Source organism: Schistocerca gregaria, chromosome 1 (genome assembly GCF_023897955.1).
Source record: "Schistocerca gregaria isolate iqSchGreg1 chromosome 1, iqSchGreg1.2, whole genome shotgun sequence".
Classification (NCBI taxonomy): Eukaryota; Metazoa; Arthropoda; class Insecta; order Orthoptera; family Acrididae; genus Schistocerca; species Schistocerca gregaria.
The window spans coordinates 514,893,926-514,913,049 of NC_064920.1; the positions used below are offsets into that span (position 1 = coordinate 514,893,926).

At 38.8% G+C, this 19,124-nt stretch overlaps 1 protein-coding gene across 1 annotated transcript in view; it reads left to right on the plus strand.

Annotated features, from left to right (window-relative positions):
* The first annotated feature begins 367 nt into the window (after positions 1-367).
* The window catches only part of LOC126354501 (condensin complex subunit 1-like), a 169,626-nt gene continuing 150,869 nt past the window's right edge, over positions 368-19,124 (plus strand). Inside the window, exons 1-5 of the mRNA XM_050004228.1 lie at positions 368-640; positions 1,087-1,221; positions 8,169-8,323; positions 18,003-18,151; positions 18,256-18,406. Of these exons, the coding sequence (XP_049860185.1) occupies positions 505-640; positions 1,087-1,221; positions 8,169-8,323; positions 18,003-18,151; positions 18,256-18,406 (726 nt within the window). The 5' untranslated portion in view covers positions 368-504. The remainder of the gene's footprint in view (positions 641-1,086; positions 1,222-8,168; positions 8,324-18,002; positions 18,152-18,255; positions 18,407-19,124) is intronic.

Genomic DNA, 19,124 nt, shown 5'->3' on the forward strand with positions numbered 1-19,124 from the left:
ACTTTTTGCGCAAGTACACGTCACATTAAAGGTTATTACTTCGCTTTAATCCAGTAGCTGGGCCCATACCCTGTTGTCGTTTATGCATGTTAACGTTGCTAAATGACAAGTAACAACTACTTAAGGGACAAAACAAACTTTTGCTTTATTCGCACAACACATATTAATACATTTGGCTACGCAAATGTATTACGTTGCCCATTAATAAACATGTAACATGTATATTCATCAGAGTTTAATGCACTCTGCACATCATATCTTGTGCGCCACTACGTACTCTCGTAAATGCTTGTTCACAAATCCCCAACAAAATCACTGACATTACTTCTGCTGTAAATAAATTCCTATAGACTATACATGATCTATGGTGTAAGACATTGATATGTACACTCTCTGGTTGTCAAGTTCGAAACGCAAATGTTTTGGCGGGAATCGGCTTGTGAGCTTGTTCATAGTGTTACATACTTTTTGGCAGGCGTGTACTAAACTTTTATCTATATTATCATGGATGAACAATGTATACCAGAATTTCATATTCCATCTTCAGCAGATGACCTTACAAGTGATCGTTGGAAAAACGCAGGAAGATATACTGTTGAAAATGTGCTTGGTATCGGAGATTTGCCAGGAAAACTTGCTGGTTAGTTAATGGAATGATGCCAAATTGACATCATATTTAGTAGTGCATTATACGTGTGTGCCCATTACGATGCTGTTATTTCAAACTAAGAACCTAGGAATGTCTGCTACATACGTGTATGTTTGAGAGTTATAAGAAGAAATTGTGCTTTGTTTATTTGCTAATACAATACATCGTATCGACAGTGACTTCTGGCACGTATAGCCTGAGATTTGGTGTATGCCTTCCAATTATGTTGTCTCAATGGCCCATTGTTGAAAAATATAAACAAATCGTAATGGGTGAAGTATCTTATACAGTAGCGAAATATATAATTCATTTTAATTTTAATGACAGAAAACATGTTTTTTGAAGCCTCTGTAATGATTTAACAAATAGCTGGTTTGTTTATATTTTGCACTGCACGCGCAGTTCCTTATACTTACAAGATCTATCGCCTTTTCCAGAATGCCGGGAAGCCATGCACGATGTTGGTATGCTGTTCGTCCTAGACCATTTTGATTCACTGTTCTCGGTGATAGTCCACTTCAGAAAACTGGAGTGGAGTGTGTTAACAAAAGCATGGGGTGCTGTAATGCAAGGTAATACCTACCAAATTTTCATATTAAGTAAGGAGATTAGGTCCACCATCCTAAATTTTGTACTTAGTAAATTATGTTCTTAATATTTGTGGTGTAGAAAGTGGGGAATTTTTTCAAAAAGTATGTAATCCCATTTACATCTGTACTGTGCAGAGGACAGAGCATAATTTATTTATTCATGCAAGGACAATCACAATGATTAGGAATTGTCGTGGCAATAAAATTATCATTGTTGGTTCAAAATATACATAGACACAGAAATTACTAGTATTGTTTAAGAGAACAGAATAGCTGGTTTGCTGCAGCGTTGATGAAGAATCCATCCCGGAATTTGCGGGAAAGAATATAGGAAAACCTAAATTGAGATGGACAGACAGAGCAGCCTCCATCCTCCTGAATATGAGGCCAATCTCTGACAGCTGCATACCTCATTCATTTGGTGCTTGTTGTACAATGTTGTTTGATTTACATAAAACTTTCTGCCTGCGTAGTGCACCGGTAGCGTTACCGGCTTCCATGCAAGGGGCGTCAACTAAAGACTTGCAATACGGCGGCTGAACCCCTAAGCAGATATCCTGACCAATAAATGCCATACAATCATTTCATTTGTTTTTTCTTCAGGCAACATAACATAAAACATGATTTGCACACACTGGGACACTGGTGGCGGTTGCCACTGATTGTCACCCGTGACTGTGATGTGAATCACTTGTGTTCAACACCACAGGAATAAAGTAAGAGAGCTTGAAATCTTGCTACCAAGTGAAGGTACGTTAATATACTGTGCTTAACTGAACACTGGCTGAAAGAAAATTAGTTAAAGACAGTGAAAATAACGGATTATGTGTTAGTAGCACAAACTTGTAGGAATCAGTTTACACGTGGAGGGCACTACATACACGTAAAGAAAGATATCGAATTCAACACCAAGAAAGATTTTGAAAAATCAGGCATAGGTATTCCAGCATTCAAGTTAATTGTAATAGGTTTATGTAAATCTCCAGTGACCTACCAAAAAAAAAATTCAATATTCGGATTGATACTTTACAAAATAAAGTAGTAACAAATCAAAAAACAGTTATTATATATGGATACCTAAATGTAGACCTTAATAAGCAAAGCAATTCAAAATCTGAGCTGATGAACATATTAACAGCCAATAATTTGGTGATTACAACCCACTCCCCTACACGTGAAATGAATCATTCTAGCACTACCATAGGCCAAATAATAATAAGCTCCAAAACAAAATATAAATCAGTTGTAATTAAAGCTGGACTGGCAGACCATCATGCACAGGCTATAAGCTTTTATGTAAACACTAATCCACCCTATAATTATATGAGGAAGACTACACACAAGGGCAGTACAAACATTCCAGAATTATCTCCAACAAGAATCCTGGGAGATAGTGTATAGTACAGAAAACATTTCTGCTAAGTTTCAGACATTCATGAATATTTTTAAATATTATTTTGATCTTGCTTTTCCATTGAAAGCCAAAACAATGCAAACCACTAAAAGCAAGAAGTGGATTACTAGTGGTATAAGGAAATCTTGTGCTAGAAAATGGTATCGTCACAATGTTGCAAGAAGCTACAACACAACTCAGGAGTTTGATAGTTACTTTAAAAGATAGATTTATATCTTAAATAAAATAATAAAGGAGGCAAAGAAACGAGGCAATGACAAATACAAACCAATCTGGCAAGTTGTAGAAAAAAAAAAGAAACCAAATCTTAAGAAGTAGAGTTAATAATATAGTATTAAATGATGGCTTGGAAAACATTAATAACCCACAGGAAGTAGCTAATATGTTTAATAACTATTTTATAAATGTAATAGAGAAATTATTACATCAGACTTCTAATAGAAAACAGCATACAAAAACAGGGAAAAAAGTCTCAAGTACACTAATGTTTCTGTACCCAACAGATGTAGAAGTAGTACAGGTTGCAATAAAAAGTCTCAAAATGAAACACTTTGCAGGTGTAGGTGATATACCTGATTTCATTATAAAGAAGTGTCTAGACTTGATTACTGAGCACTTAACCCACCTATGCAACCTATCTTTTGCTACAGGAACTTTTCCTTCATGTTTGAAAATAGCAAAAATAAAGCCATTATGCAAGAAAGGAAACAAAGATATTTCCATCTACAGACCACTGGCACTTCTGTTTTCTCAAATATATTAGAAAGGCTTTTCAATGAGAGGCTAACAGTCTTCTTAGAGGTAAAAGGCATTCTGTCAGAATCTCAACAAGAATTTAGGGCAAACATTTCTGTTAGAGGCACTGATAGCATTAGACAACAAAAAACTTACCATGGGCATATTTTTAGATTTGTCAAAGGCATTTGATATGATAAATCATGACAAATTGCTACACAAGCTAGAAAATCTTGGCATTAGGGGAACAGCTAACAACTGGCTCAGCTCTTACCTTAAGAACAGGGAACAATATGTGGAAATAGATCAGGAAAGGGACAATGTCATTAGGAAATATAATTCCAAGCTACTGACTGTTAAATTTGGAGTGCCACACGGATCAGTAATGGGTCCTGTTCTGTTCTTACTCCGTGTAAATGATCTAAACATAACAATGACAGCAGTAAAATATTTCAATTTGCTGATGACACGAGTGTTCTAATTACAGGAAGCTCAGTAGTAACTCTTGCAAAAAAACATAAAAGAAGCCACTGACAGGCTAAAGTGTTACTTTGATGACAATGACTTAATAATAAACACTGAAAAAACTAGCTGTGGATATACACACAGTACAAACAAAAAATCTTGTATCACCCAATCTACAGCTATACGGACAGACAATTGCCAAAACAGCGTGTACCAAATTTCTTGGACTCCACCTACAAGACAACTTGAAATTGAAAGCACATATTGAGCAAATGAACAAAAAATTAAGTACTTCTTATTTTGTGCTGCGTACATTAAAAAATTGTACCAGCTACAACACCCTTCAGTATGTATCTTATGCAGTTGTACATTCTCACCTCGGGTATGGGATTATTTTCTGGGGAAATTCTGGAGATGCCATCAAAACATTCCAAATTTTTAAAAAAATTATAAGAATAATGGAAGGGGTAAATAATCGCAAATCATGTAGACCATTGTTTCAAAAAAGGATGATCCTGCCACTTCCTTGCATATATATACTTGAAAATATAATGTATTTAAAGCAGAACTTACATTTAAAAAGACCACTCAGCATTCAAAATCAAACAATGCACAGCTATGATACAAGACAAAAATTGGATGTTCATGTTCAAAGTGCCAACACAAAGTTATTCCAAAACAGCCTTATCCATCCTAGTATCAAACTATACAATGCCTTACCAGATACCATTAAACACATACAAAACATTGGCCACTTCAAATCTAAACTGAAGTTGTACTTGGTTGATCACTGAATACCTACAAAACTAAATTTTTGAGTGTTTACCCAGTGTAGTCTCATTCAGAACAACATTTGGATTTTATCTCTGAGTATATAGCATAACAACATTTATTTAAGTATTCATCATTAATTGATATATTAATGTGTGTTATTATGTACAAAGGTATATTAAATGTGAAACTGTTAATATTAACAAAAACAATCCAAATATCTCTTGCACATTGTGCAGCTGTAGATGAAAATGGATCAATAAATCAACAAAACCTTCTGTGTTAATCAAATCTAAACTTCTGACTAAAATGTGTACTGTATAATGTATAATGAATGTTTTGAGTCACTGTCTCAAAAATGATTCCCTGTTGGTTGGGGAATCTGCAGTGCTGTGTCTGTGTTCCAGTGTGAACACTCCAATTCAAACTAATGCATGTCTGGCAGTGACTACTGTAAACAGTCACCTTGTCCGTCACATGTGGCGAGGGTAAGTCACTGCTGGATCACAGTGGCTCGGTGAGGCAGTGTAGTGTCCCAGTGTGAATGCTCCAGTTTAAATGAATGTATTACTGTTGGTGACCGTCACAAGTGTCCCACTGTGAAACGGGCCTTGGAACACCGACTGGTGATTCATTCACCATGAACATGCTGCTATGACCCTTGCACTAATTACTCTGGAAAATTGACTCCAGGCTCAAAACAGTCAATTATAATGGCATCTCATGTGTCGCTTCATGTCCTCACCTCAGTTCACCTGAAAAACGAAGTCTATGTCCAGTCATGATGATTGAGGTGTTGCACTCAGGAGAATGAAAAGACGTTACCAACATGCACTTCAGATCTTCTACATGTGATTTTCTTTTAAAAGTATTGCAGTGTGATAATGTAATGTGGCAAGGTGTTTGTAGTTACTCCCTTTTGTTATTAACCACTACTTGGTCTCCTGTAAGTAATCTTCAGTTGTATAATATGCATTACTTATGAAGATCATTTTAGCTCCATTTTTAAACAGGTATGTTTTAGTAAAGTTTTTCATGTCATTGGGCACTTTATTCCAAAATTTTATTCCTTGATAGAAAACACTGTTTTGAGTTTTTAGTTTGATTTTCCTTGGAAAATATGTGGTAGGTCCAAACTAGCTCAGTTGTTCTATGATTATGATAGAACTATTAGTGAAATATTTAGCAGGCATAATGTTTCTCTGATATGCGCAACATATTGGTAGATATACTCACTTGGTGCAGTAAGGTTACCCATCTTTAAAGATTGTTCTTTACAATGAACCAACTAATACTTCTACTTATTCTTCTTCTCTGCAGTTTAAAAATGTCTTTCTTTTGTGTTTTTGATCCCCAGAACAGAATCACATAGGTAATAACTCAGTGCATATAGGAATAGTAAATCACCACCAGACACTGGGTGTTACAAACTGATGTTAAAACCCTAAAAGCATAAAACGATGATGGTAACATTCTTTTTGCCTAAATCTTTGTGTTTTCATTCCATGTTTGCTGACAATCAATGTTCATACATAAAACTTTGTTACACTACCCAGTTGTAAACATCTTTGTTTCATTTGTTTTATCCAATATGGTGTCTGCTACTTTATCAGTGACTGTGATCACCTAAGAGAGCTTTTCTTCCATATCTTATACTGTCAGGAAAACCATTGATATATATTAACAGAATTGGACCCAATTCACTAATCTGAGGTGCCTGCACATTCCCCCCCCCCCCCCCCCCCCCACACACACACACACACAGAGATTTGCTATTGCTGTACTCACATTTAGTGCTTTTAGCTTGTTTAGTAGTATTTTATGGTCAACAATGTCAGAACATTTGAAGAAATCTATAAATTTGCCCATAACAGTTTCATCCTTGTTAAGGGCTTCACATACCACTTTGGCGAACTCTGTAACTGCCGATATTGTACTTCTCCCACTTTGGTAACCAAATTGCTTCTTTGCAAATGTCGTATTTATCCATGTAACTCATAATCCATTCACCCTGAATCATTCAGTTTTGAGGATGCAGTTGGTAGTGAAACTAGTGTGTAGTTTTCAGTGCCCTCCACATTGTCTTTCTTTAGCAAGGGCAAAACAAGCGTGTGCTTTAGGTACTCCAGGAAGATACTCGAATTAAGAGATTCTTATTATTTTTTACATGGCTTTTTTGCTGCCCATGCACGCCTTCAGAAAAGAGGCTGGAACTTCATCTACCCTTGCTGACTTCTTAATTTCTAAACTTTTTTTGTGACTTGGAGCTATGTTGTGTTTGCTGTCTTAGTCATTGTAGGTGCTGCATGTAGGAAGATTTTGCTGCAGCTTCTCTTCAGTAGCAGAGAAATAATCATAAAATTTGCCAATTTCTCAGTTTTTCCATTGTTCTGCTTCCATATTAGGACTTACATGTTGTTATAATTGGGTCTGCCTTTTCCAGTTTCATGTTTTAAAACATTCTGGTACTATGCTGTTGTTTTCTGTATTACATGTTATTTTATCATTGACTTTTTTTTCCAGAAAGCAGTACCCATGTGTGCCATCTTTTATACCTGTGATAGTAATCTAGGAGCTGTGGATTAGTGTAGTGCTTTTGCAAAAAAAAAAAAAAAAAAAAAAAAAAAAAACAGATTTGAGTGTCATGGATGACTTTCTATTACCCACAGTTATCTATCTATTTGTAAAATGCATCTTAGCTTCTGGAAGTGTCTCCTCAAAAATCCACATTGTTTGCCATATACACTTCATTCCAGATTTGATTTGCCATTATCCAATAAAACGTACATACTTCAAGTTGCGGGAGGATCCTTTTGTAGACCTGTAGTTTTATGGGTTTTACCAAGCACATTTTTTTAGCTTTGTATAATGATGATGATAAGAAAGGCCAAAATACATTCATAAATGCTATTCTTTCCAATTTTTCCTGTCATTGTGTATAAGTATATGGTCCAAGACTGATAATGAGTTTTTTGGTTCCCTGTTGGTAACATTCGTGTCAAAGGTGCTCAAAATGTTAGAAATATGTAACTATTTTTATCCTCAAGTATTGTGTCTACTTTTGGAGGCTAAGGCTCTTTCCATGAATTCAGTTAATTTATTGAAGAATTTGTCCACATTACCATTAGGTGAGCTGAACACACACAAAGAATGATTTACTTCCTATGAATTCTAGTTTTGTTAGTTCAGTGGCTGCCAATTCAATACATTCATCAACACTAATGGTGAGCAGATCTCCTCTAGCTTTAAAAGTGTGTGCCTCCTCATAGTATACACACGATTCTCCACTTTTTAAGATAGATTTACTTGTGCATAAATTTTAATTTCATGAGTTTCACCGGGACAGGTAAATATGCGTGAACTGTGCCTGTTTCAATGAAACAGTGTATTTCACTTTATTCAGATATTTTGCTTTCTGTGTGGTTTAATCACAATAACTTTAAATTCGAAGTTCTATTGACTAGTACATTTTAGCTGCTAAATTACTTTCAACTGAATGTTTGTAAATGTTGTGTTAGTATATTAAAGGAGAAAAATTCTAAAGCTTTCAGGATTAGTGTCAAAGAATTGGACAAGACTATTTGTGACTCAATGGAAGCAGATAAGCAGCACAAGTACCGTAATGCCTCAAAAATGATGGTGTATTTGCTTACACAATATATAAAAGGTTTTGAAGACAGACTGGCCGGGTGTGGCAAGGTAAATTTTATTTTTCCAGCATTATGGTATGCTTCGCACTGCTGACCACTAAAACTGCAACACCAGGAAGAATAGCAAATTATGAAATTTTATTTACTACGCATACACATTATAGTGGGAAGAACTCATAAATTTGTAGCTGATTTGGAGGGTATGCAGCCTGGGACATTTAGTACACAGAACTGGCATCACAGTACCTCTAACATGACTGGACATTGAGCCAAACTGTGCTTGGGCGACAGATAGGGATATGTCATTCCCTCCTGCTTCAGCTATATGCCAGAGTTCATCAGTTGTTGCATCTTGGAAGTGAATGCCTGCCAGTCTCTTGACAAAGTACATCCAGATTTTTTTCAGCTAGTGCAAGGTGGGAAGAACATGCTCTCCAGGGCATCAGTCGAATGTCCTCTGTGCGACAGTTGATCAGAACAATGTGGGCAACATGGGATCGTGCTTCATGTTGTTGAAAGAAAACATCACAGAGACCTTGAAAGTGGAGAAATCATTGCCCATAAATTGACAGCAATGTAATACTGATATCCAAATTACTGGTTATGCGAACCAGAGGTGATCATGTTGTGTACCCCACTGGTACCACATACCGTTAAAGTAGGTGCTGGGTCTGTATGACACTGATAAGTGCAATCCGACAAGATTCATTCTCCATAGAGCCTGTACACTGCAGCAGGATCATGGCATTTTATTGCTCCATGGTATTACTGCTTACATTCGTTACGTTGCCCGACTCTCACACATAGCTGTAATCAAAGGGTCAAGAAGGCAATACTCATTTGGTATGCAGGATCTCAATAGTACCACACAACTAGAGTTGTTTGAAAAGTCTATATGTTTCACACGTGTCCACTGTTTTTTGCTGCACTATGGGTGGTGTGCCTCTCTAGGTTGTCACATCAGTGGAAACTGCAGTGATTGTGTCATCTTGTTGATAGCCCACAATGCTCCAGACAGCATCACGCTTTACATGTGGACACTTGATTTGCTGCAAACAGGCCTATTGCGTAAAGAATGTCGCTGTGGAATTCTCTGTGGCCAAGTGAACAATATGTCTGCAGACAGGTTGTCTCGGTTGGTAGTCACTGGGGGCCATTGATATCCTGCACGGCATTGAGTATTGCCCTCTTGTACCAACTGCTTCTACATACATTGTGTGTTGAATCCCAAGAAACATGAGCAGCTATATCACAGAACAATAAGCGGCATTCTCAATAGACTATGATCCTGCAACTGTCACATTCTGACTCATGCTGGCAGATTTTTCTTCTTCTTACACGAGTAACAATAATAATAATAGCATGCATCACACATCATGCCAATCTAATAAAGATGCCACTTTTGTGGTGTTGCAGTTTTAATGGCCAACAGCATATGTGAAGAGTGTATCTATAGAATATTACTTTCTATGATTTCAGTCCTATTGCTTGTAATTGTGTACATGAATGTAACTTAATTGAAATAACTTTGTGATTGACAGAGATCAGATGGGTGTTGTGTTGGGCTAATACACAGCATGCCAAAAGCTCATGCACTTCATATAAATCTTATTGTTTTGTTCTCCATTTCATGTAACTTGACTCTATTGATAATGCTCTGCATACACCCTCAAAACAGGCAGCACCTCAAGAAAATGGAGAAGAAAGAACTGTGAACAGATGGTGCCTAGGTCCTACTATTTGTCAGCTACCTTAGTGACAATCAATCAGAGCATGAGTCTGGTCACTCTCTCCTATACTGTACAGGCTGCACACAGTTTTCATTTTGCTCTGCTACCTCAGCTCTCAGTTAAAAGTCAGCTGCAGTTGATCATTGCTGTCTATAACATAACTTTTGTGATTTATTCTTACATGCTGTGTTTCCCAATGTGTTGTGTATCTTTTATGGAACGTGTGTAGCTAACTCTGAAAGCGCTTAGGGAAGTGATAAGATTATTATGATCCTGCAAATGAGGACTAAATGCTGCGTGATTGTAGAAAATGTATGACTGTACAAAGTACAGAACTGCACAACTACTGCTATTGGAGCCATATCACTGCAACACCTAATAGATAACCATTGACATCTCCTACTTCCTTGTTCAACTGCCAATCCTTGTGTTATCCAGATCCAGGTATATTTGGTCAAAAAGAGTCACGACTCCTGAAATTGTTTTATCATCGTATCTAGAAGCTTAACTTTGAAGTCAAAGGCAAAAGTTAGTGACTCGTGGTCCGTGACGAGTTGGAATTTTGTTTTGTGTAATAAAACATTGACTTTCGTGATGCTATAAATATATACTTCAGAGGTAAAATTGGCGCTCATTCAGATCTCCGGGCAGTGGCTACTCAGGAGGCTGTCTTCATCAGGAAAAGCAATAATGACATTCAATGGGTCAGAGTGTGGAATTTATATCCCTTAATTGGGTAGTAAATTAGAGAATTTGAAATGGGAAGAAAAGGATAAGTTTAAGTTTATTGGAATTAGCGAAGTGCAGTGGTGGTAAAAATAGCAGTCCTGGTCAGGTGAGTACAGGATTACAAGTACAAAATCAGATATGGATAATGGAGTAGTAGGTCTAGAATGAATAAAAATAGAAATGTGGGTACCGTATTTACTCGAATCTAAGCCACACTTTTTTTCCGGGTTTTGTAATCCAAAAAACCACCTTCGGCTTAGAATCGAGTGCAAAGTAAGCAGAAGTTCTGAAAAATGCTGGTATGTCCTGCCACAACTAATTTCTGCCGTCGAATATATGTAGCGCTACACAGGCATGCCTTGCAGACACAAAGATAAATACTCGCGCCAAAACCTTTGCGTCAGTTAAAAAAAAAAAAGTGGAAGATGAGCTTTTTCCTCCGCCTCGAGTTTCGACCACTGCATATTCGTACATTATCCAATGAAGGAAATACAAATTTCGTATTATTCATCTTCGAATGTAGCAGCATTTCAATGTACTACGAGAATCCTACTGGCAATACTGTTTGGGATGTTTGTCAATATGGGAAACTCTTTTCTGAATTTTTTCCTACCTATGAGAGGAGGTGGTTGCTAATAGGAACATTTATGAATTGTGAATCACATGCAGTATTCTCTTCACCATAAGAATAATATGAATATAAACATTTTGTCATGTATTCTTTCGTGTTTGCAGCTATCTAATTTAAATCCTGTCAGAAAACGACAAATGGTGCATGGTACAACACAGTAATGTATTTTCAGCTTAGAGTGATGTAAACACCTATAACAAAGAGAACGGCACTTATCAGATCAAAGAAAAATAAGCAATCAATTCAAACCAGGCGAAGCACGTTAAAAAGGAAGGGTACCTGTATAAACACGTACGGAGCGCCTGGCGCATAGCAATGGCTACCTGGTAAAGCTTAAGTGCTAAGTTTACAACTCTAACCAAACTACTGTAGCTGTATTGTCATTCATTCGACCTAAATTATGTCTCATATTATAATGGACCATTTTTGTCTCGATTTGGAGGTGCGACCTAAAACTTTTCTCTCACTGTGAATTTAGAGTCTCAAATTTCAGGTGTGGCTTAGATTCAGGAAATTTTTTTTTCCGTTGATTTAGAGTCTCGTTTTTCAGGTGCGGCTTAGATTCGAGTAAATAGGTAAGTCTATGAACAACATATTGAACATGTTGCTATAGCAAAAATACCCACAATGCCAACACCCACAACAGAAGTAAAAGTTTATACGCAAATTAGCTCCGAAGTTGATGAAGGGATTGAAAGAATTTATGATGAGATAAAAGAAATTATATGGGTAGTTAAGGAAGATGAAAATTTAATTGTGATTGTGGACTGGAATTCATTGTAGGAAAAAAAAATAGTAGAACATGGACAGAGGCAAAGGAATGAAAGAGAAAGTTACATGGTAGAATTTTGTACAGAGCACAATTTACTCATTACTGTTACGTGGTGTAAAAAATCAAGAGAAGGGGTTGTAAACATTTCAAGTAGAGTATGTCATGGTAAGACAAGAGTTTTCAAATCCAGCTTTTAACCTGCAAAATATTTCCAGTGGCAAATGTAGACCCTGACTGTAACTTACTGGTTGTAAATTGTAGATTAAAACTGAAGAATTGCTGTGGTGACAAGCCCAAGCATAGCTCGGGCCACATTCTGTTTGTTGAGTGAGCCAGGAATTTTGGAAGCTCAATAGGAATAAATTGTTCAATAACTCATCTCATACTCCCTCTCCCTTTTCGTCATAATTTTTTTTTTTAATTTTTAATCTATCAAAGAACTAAAGCAAATATGAAAAATAAATCTTGAAGCTTTGTCTGTTTGTAATGTGTGTTACTCTTGAAGATATATCAATTACATATGCACCAGTAACACTTTACATAATAGCATAAATTGCTGTTTTCTAGGCCTCACATTGTTCTTAGTGGCTGGTCTTTGGAGTTTTAAAAGATAGGTAATTAAGGAGGTGGGACCTGAATAAATTGAAAGATGCAAGGATTGTTGAGAGTGTCAAAGGGAGAACTAGGCAGCAATTGGCTGAAACAGGGGTAGGAACAAGTGTGTAGCCTCGATGGATGACATAGTGAAGGCAGCAAAGGATCAAATTGGCAAGAAGACAAAGTCCAGAAGAAATCATTGGCAAATGCACGAGATGTTGAAGAACTTATTTTACTGAAAGAGACACTATACAATTTAGGAAGGCAAAAAGGGAATACAGATGACTAAAACATGAGATTAACAGAGAGTGCAAAAAGGCAAAGCAGGACTGATTAAATGAGACATAGGGATGTAGAACAGAGGTAGCCAACATTTTTTATCTACTTCCCACTTCTGTGTCTCTGTTAAAATTTTATAAAGCCCACCAGTTCCACAGTAATAGTGATTTAACAAGTAGGGAAGTAACTGTACTTCATAACATTTATAAAGCAGAGTTAAAACAAGTTTAAGTATACAAAAATAATTACTTACAAAGTAATTTGTCAGAATTTCATGAAAACCTGATGAAAATGTTTTTGATATGCCTGCCTTCCACCAAGAAATCTGGAATGCCCCCTTGTGAACTGTAGGGACTATGTTGACTTCCACTGGTGTTAAAGCATTCATAATGAGGGTTAGGGTTGGGATAGATGCCGCCTTCATAAATATGTATATATTTTTAAAAAACTCCTTCTCGAGAAAAGAGCTGTAAGCGTTCACCCTGTGGAGTAACGGTCAAGGGTAAACCCACAGTTATTCCTTGCCTTTCATTAAAGGCACCTGAAAGGGGTCTCATACCTAACGAGTTGTTTACATTACAGATTTGGCCATTATTAGGACACCCATAAGTTTCACAACCTTTTTCATTCAATTACTTGGATTCCCCTTTTAGAGTTGGACCTCCAATATTCTAAATTTCACTGAAGTATGGTCCATTCTAGGAATGGAATCTTACATAGTGTGTAATCTATCCGCCATGAACTGTAATCTACTGCTGGAGTGGAGTTCTGTTAGCACCCAAAATCCACCAGGTTACTAAACTGTCGTGGGAGAATCATCCTGTATTCTCACAGCTTAGCCCCCTGACAACCCAGGGGTAGCACTGATGTCACATATGCCAAGTTGTAGGTGCATGTTCAGTCTGGCACACAGGACCCTGGGCAACGGATACTAAGCCAGGTAGCCTTTTCATGGCAGGGTGGCACCCTTGGGGAGAGCCTCCAAGTGGAATGAATGGCATCAGGACAGACAGTGCACACTGAAACAGATCAAATTTGTGTGAATACTGGTGGCCATATCAACACAGCCGTCTGGGTAATACAATTGCATTATTATTAAATGTTCTGCATGTATGGAATTGTTTATTCACTTAATCTTGCGTCATTTCTCTTTTTTACTGTGTCCATCACTGAGTATATTTTAATTATATTTGTTCTCTTTCTAGTTAATGTTGCGAAAATATGACTGTTGACTTCCTTTTCTACATTTCAATTATAGACGCAGGCAGCCAACTCCAGGGAACACCAGTGCCTCTCAAGATTATGTAAAACATGAAGGAAATTCCTCCCAATTTGGCTCCACTGCACTTCAATTAAAAATACTGAATACTGTTATTAGGTCTTCTCTTATTCGAAATCACATACAATACAAAACACTCGTAGCACATTATACTGTGAGCAATACATCTTAACCATCCTTTTAAATATGAGAGAGTGAAACAAAATCATGTACAAATGTTTTTTGCTAATTTATCTGTACCTTACTGCGCAATCATAATTAATGTCTTTGCCAACACTTATGGTTGGTCTTCGATTCCGTCATTATCGCTTTTTCCTTTTTGTTAGTAAAATTAAACTTTTTCCATATTCAGGGAGGGTCTTTCACCATGTACCTATACAAATCCCCTGTGGGGCAACCAAACCACATCTAGCAGGACCAAGCAATAGAACAATTAATTTCAAAACTAGAAGTCTGTCTCCTTAACACTGGAGCTGCAACACATTTCAGTACGGACCAGGATACATACTCAGCCAAATATGTTATGACTGCAGCCCAAGTGTCTCATCCATAACCCAGTGGTCAGTCCATGGCAACCTTTGTGACAACGGCCACTTTCACATCACACTCTTTTCTCAAACCATTAACCAGTGGAACATTTACCACTCTTGGTCACTTTGGAAAGCTAACTGACAAGCTTTTGCTTCCAAAGTGACATTTGAAGCCAGCCCTGAGAAGGATATTGAAGGAGTGGTACATGATATTATTGACACGACTATAAAAACTGCAGAAGCAATGATACCCTTTTCTTCAGCTCTTCCCAATGGACAACTGTGCCACAGTGGCACGAAGAAATAGCTGCAGCTATCATAGTGTCACAGGGTGCTTTAACAACACAAGCACCATCCTTCTATAGAACATTTTTTAGCTTTCAAGAGACTTCGAGCAAAGGCATGGTTTTTAATAAAGGAGAGAGCAGCGGTGTTGGAACATTATGTATCATCCACGAGAGCCCACATCCCATCGCCTCAAGTATGTACTAAACTACTCTGCATTTGTGGGCACTCACCATTCACAGTAGTCCCTCATATCTCCCTTAGTGGTGGTAGTCTGCAGCCATTCATGAATGTTTTGCAGGACACTTTGCCAAAGTGTCTACATGCGGAAACTATCATCCTACTTTCCTGGCCAGTAAACATCTGCAGCAGCAAAATTCCTTATCCTTCCCTGTACATGGCTTTGAATAATACAGTGTTCCACTTAATGAATGGGAGTTCATTCCGCAGTGCTTAAGCAGTGTGTTAAGACACACCCCCATGGACTCAGTAAAATCCACAAGCACCTTAGCAACAGCACAAAAGACATCCTCAGGTTTTTCAGTCATATTTGCTGGGAAGGGGAGTTTCCCTCCAATCGGTGATGGGTGGTGGATTTCCTATTCTGAAACCAGGAAAATGGCCTCAAATTTTGACCAGCGATCAACCAAACCAATCTTTCTAAGAATGGGTTGTGTAAATTATTCAAAAGAATGGTCAGCTGATGACTGTGTTGGTGCCTGGAAGCCAGAGGATCTTTACCACAATTTCAGTGTAGGTTTTGGTCGTTTCGCCACCACGGACCAGTTGATTATCCTGGAATATGTAGTGCACAATGCTTTAGCCCATCGCCAACACCAGGTTGATGTGTTCTGCAACTTACATAAGGTGTACAATACCATCTGCTGTTATCACATCCTATATACACTGCAGGAGTGGTGCTTTCAGGGCTGTTTACTCATTTTTATTTAAAATTTTCTATCCCTCAGACTGTTCCAGATCAGTGTGGGTTTGACCCTCAGCAACAAATATGTACAGGAAACTGGAATCCCTCATTTTTCGGTTCTGAACATAATCCTCTCTGCCATTGCAATCAATGGTATTGTGGGTGCAGTGGTGTACAGTTGCTAACTAGAGCCTTCCCTATGAGCCTTGTATACAGCCTACTGATGGACGATGGTGTCCAGCACTGCAAGTCTAATGCCAGCAACTCTTGGTAACTACGCTGTCACAATCTGTCAAATGCATGCGTATCCATGTTACGTAACTTTGTTTCATAACCAGCAGGCTGTTTATGAATCACTTAAAACTGGATAGGCCAGGTGGGATAAGATTGCAGGTTCTGTGCAAGGACCTCAGACTGCCCTCTCGTCTGTAGGCATGTGGTTCCCCCATTCACCCATATGGTGTGTATCCAGTCCTCTTAATTCGGATGGCCCTCTTCTGTGGCCCTAAGAAAAAAAGGCTGATTCCACCATTCTTGGACACCAATTCTGTTAGAGTCTTCATGATTACCCAAACTCAACATGCATCTACACACATAATCAAGTCAATGACAAGATTGTTTGTGTTTGCACATGCAAGGGAGCATGAGAATTATTGTCGTCAAATACATACAGTGTATATGCTGCAGAGTTGTTTGCCATAGCACAGGCTGTGTGCTACATTAAAATTCACTTCACAAAGGATTTCCTTATTTGCGGTGACTCAATGATCTGCTTACAAGGCATAACTCGGTGAAATCCCAGGAATATATTGGTCGCTAAGCTCAAAGACCTACTGTTTGCACCGAGCGAGGAGGCGCAGTGGTTGTCACACTGGACTCACATTCGGGAGGACGACGGTTCAATCCCGCATCCGGCCATCCTGATTTAGGTTTTCCGTGATTTCCCTAAATCACTCCAGGCAAATGCTGGGATGGTTCTGTTGAAAGGGCACGACCGACTTCCTTCCGCGTCCTTCCTTAATCCTATGAGACCGATGACCTCGCTGTTTGGTCTCTTCCCCCCCAAACAATCTAATCCTACTGTTTGCCTTCCACAGCTCCAGAACCACTGTAATACTAATCTGTACACCAAGCCACAAGGGTATTCTGGGAAATGAACTTGCTGACAAATTAGCTAAAGAAACGACAACAGAAGGCAAACTTGGACTCGAAGTACTGTGCAGAGACCTATGATTGCAAATGTGATATCAGATTTTAAACCTGGGATATGGAAAGGCAGGCTAGTACAACCCTAAACCAGCTGACAGCAATCAAGAGGACTGCTGGGGGATGACATACTTTGCTCCAAGCCCCTCTAAAAGTTGCTATCATACTTTACTGACTATGTACGAGCCACTCCAGACTTATCCATGACTTCATTTTACATCAACAGGACCCTCAACAATGCAGTTGTGAAAACCATCTCACTAGTGCCTACATTCTCTGAATGTGCCCTGCTGGCTGACCTGAGATGTGCCATTAGCCTGTCTACCACTCTACTCCAGACCCTAGCAGACATTTGGATTACAGCTAACAAAGCCATATATTTCCTATGGGAAAGTAGATTTCATACTAAAATTTGATGCACCTCAACTTACAGTGTGAGGGGTGGAAGTGTGGCATGGACATCTCGGTTTGACGTGTGTCTAGTGGGCTGCAACTATGTTCTCCTCTTACTCTGTCACACATTTTTAAATTTTTGTGATTTTTTTTTTTGTGTGTGTTATATTTATCTAACACTTTAAACAAACTAAATTACTATCTCTACAGTCTTCTTTTCCTCATTTTAGTTGTGCTGACTATAACTAGAGCCTGAATTCCCATGCAAATGTATGTAGCATACATGTTTGCAAAGTTTGGTTCTGTTGCTTAAAATAATGTGTTGTATTTAAAATTCCAAATCTCATGGTGATTTTGTCCGTACCATTGTAGGGTAAAAATAAAATCAGCAAAGTGTCCGAAAGCAAAGACTGGAACTGGAAAGAACGTAACCATGAGGCACTGATTGAAATATATAATTGCTTACAGTTACCACTGCAAAATCTTTGGGATCCAGCTGTCTGCGAAGAACCATTTTCAGAGTAAGACTTGCCCATAGTCAGTATAAAAAAAAAATTAGACGCTACAAATTTAGTTACATATAAAAAAGCATTTTAATTAATATGTAATTTTATTATTATTACAGTATTATCGGAAATGCTTGTTTCAAATCACTAGAAGATCCAGGAGTTACCCAAGTCAAGATGAAGCCAATGTGTGAGACTATTTTTCAAATTATTGGTACGTTGGTGAAAAAGCATGGATATGGTTTCAGTTGCATTGTGCGCATTGGACAGGTGAGTGAAATACTTGTTAACTATTGGATCTCGGTCCCAGTCAGTCTCCCTCTCTCCTCCAACTCTCTCTCCTCCAACTCCCTCTCTCCTCCAACTCCAACTCCCTCTCCCTCTCTCCTCCAACTCCCTCTCCCTCTCTCCTCCAACTCCCTCTCCCTCTCTCCTCCAACTCCCTCTCCCTCTCTCCTCCAACTCCCTCTCCCTCTCTCCTCCAACTCCCTCTCCCTCTCTCCTCCAACTCCCTCTCCCTCTCTCCTCCAACTCCCTCTCCCTCTCTCCTCCAACTCCCTCTCCCTCTCTCCTGCAACTCCAACTCCCTCTCCCTCTCTCCTCCAACTCCCACTCCCTCTCCCTCTCTCCTCCAACTCCCACTCCCTCTCCCTCTCTCCTCCAACTCCCACTCCCTCTCCCTCTCTCCTCCCACTCCCTCTCTCCTCCAACTCCCTCTCCCTCTCTCCTCCAACTCCCACTCCCTCTCTCCCCCAACTCCCTCTCCCCCCTCCTCCCTCTTCCTTCTCCCCCTCCTCCCTCTTCCCTCCCTCCTTCCTCTCCCTCAATCTCCGCTCCTTCCTCTCCCCTCCCCCTCCATATCCCCTAGTCCCTCTCCGCTCCCCCCTCTTGCCTCACCCTCCATCTCCCCTCCTCCCTCTCCCCTCCAACCCTACCTCTCCCCTCACTCTCCACTCCTCTCCCCACCTCCCTCTCCCCACCTCCCTCT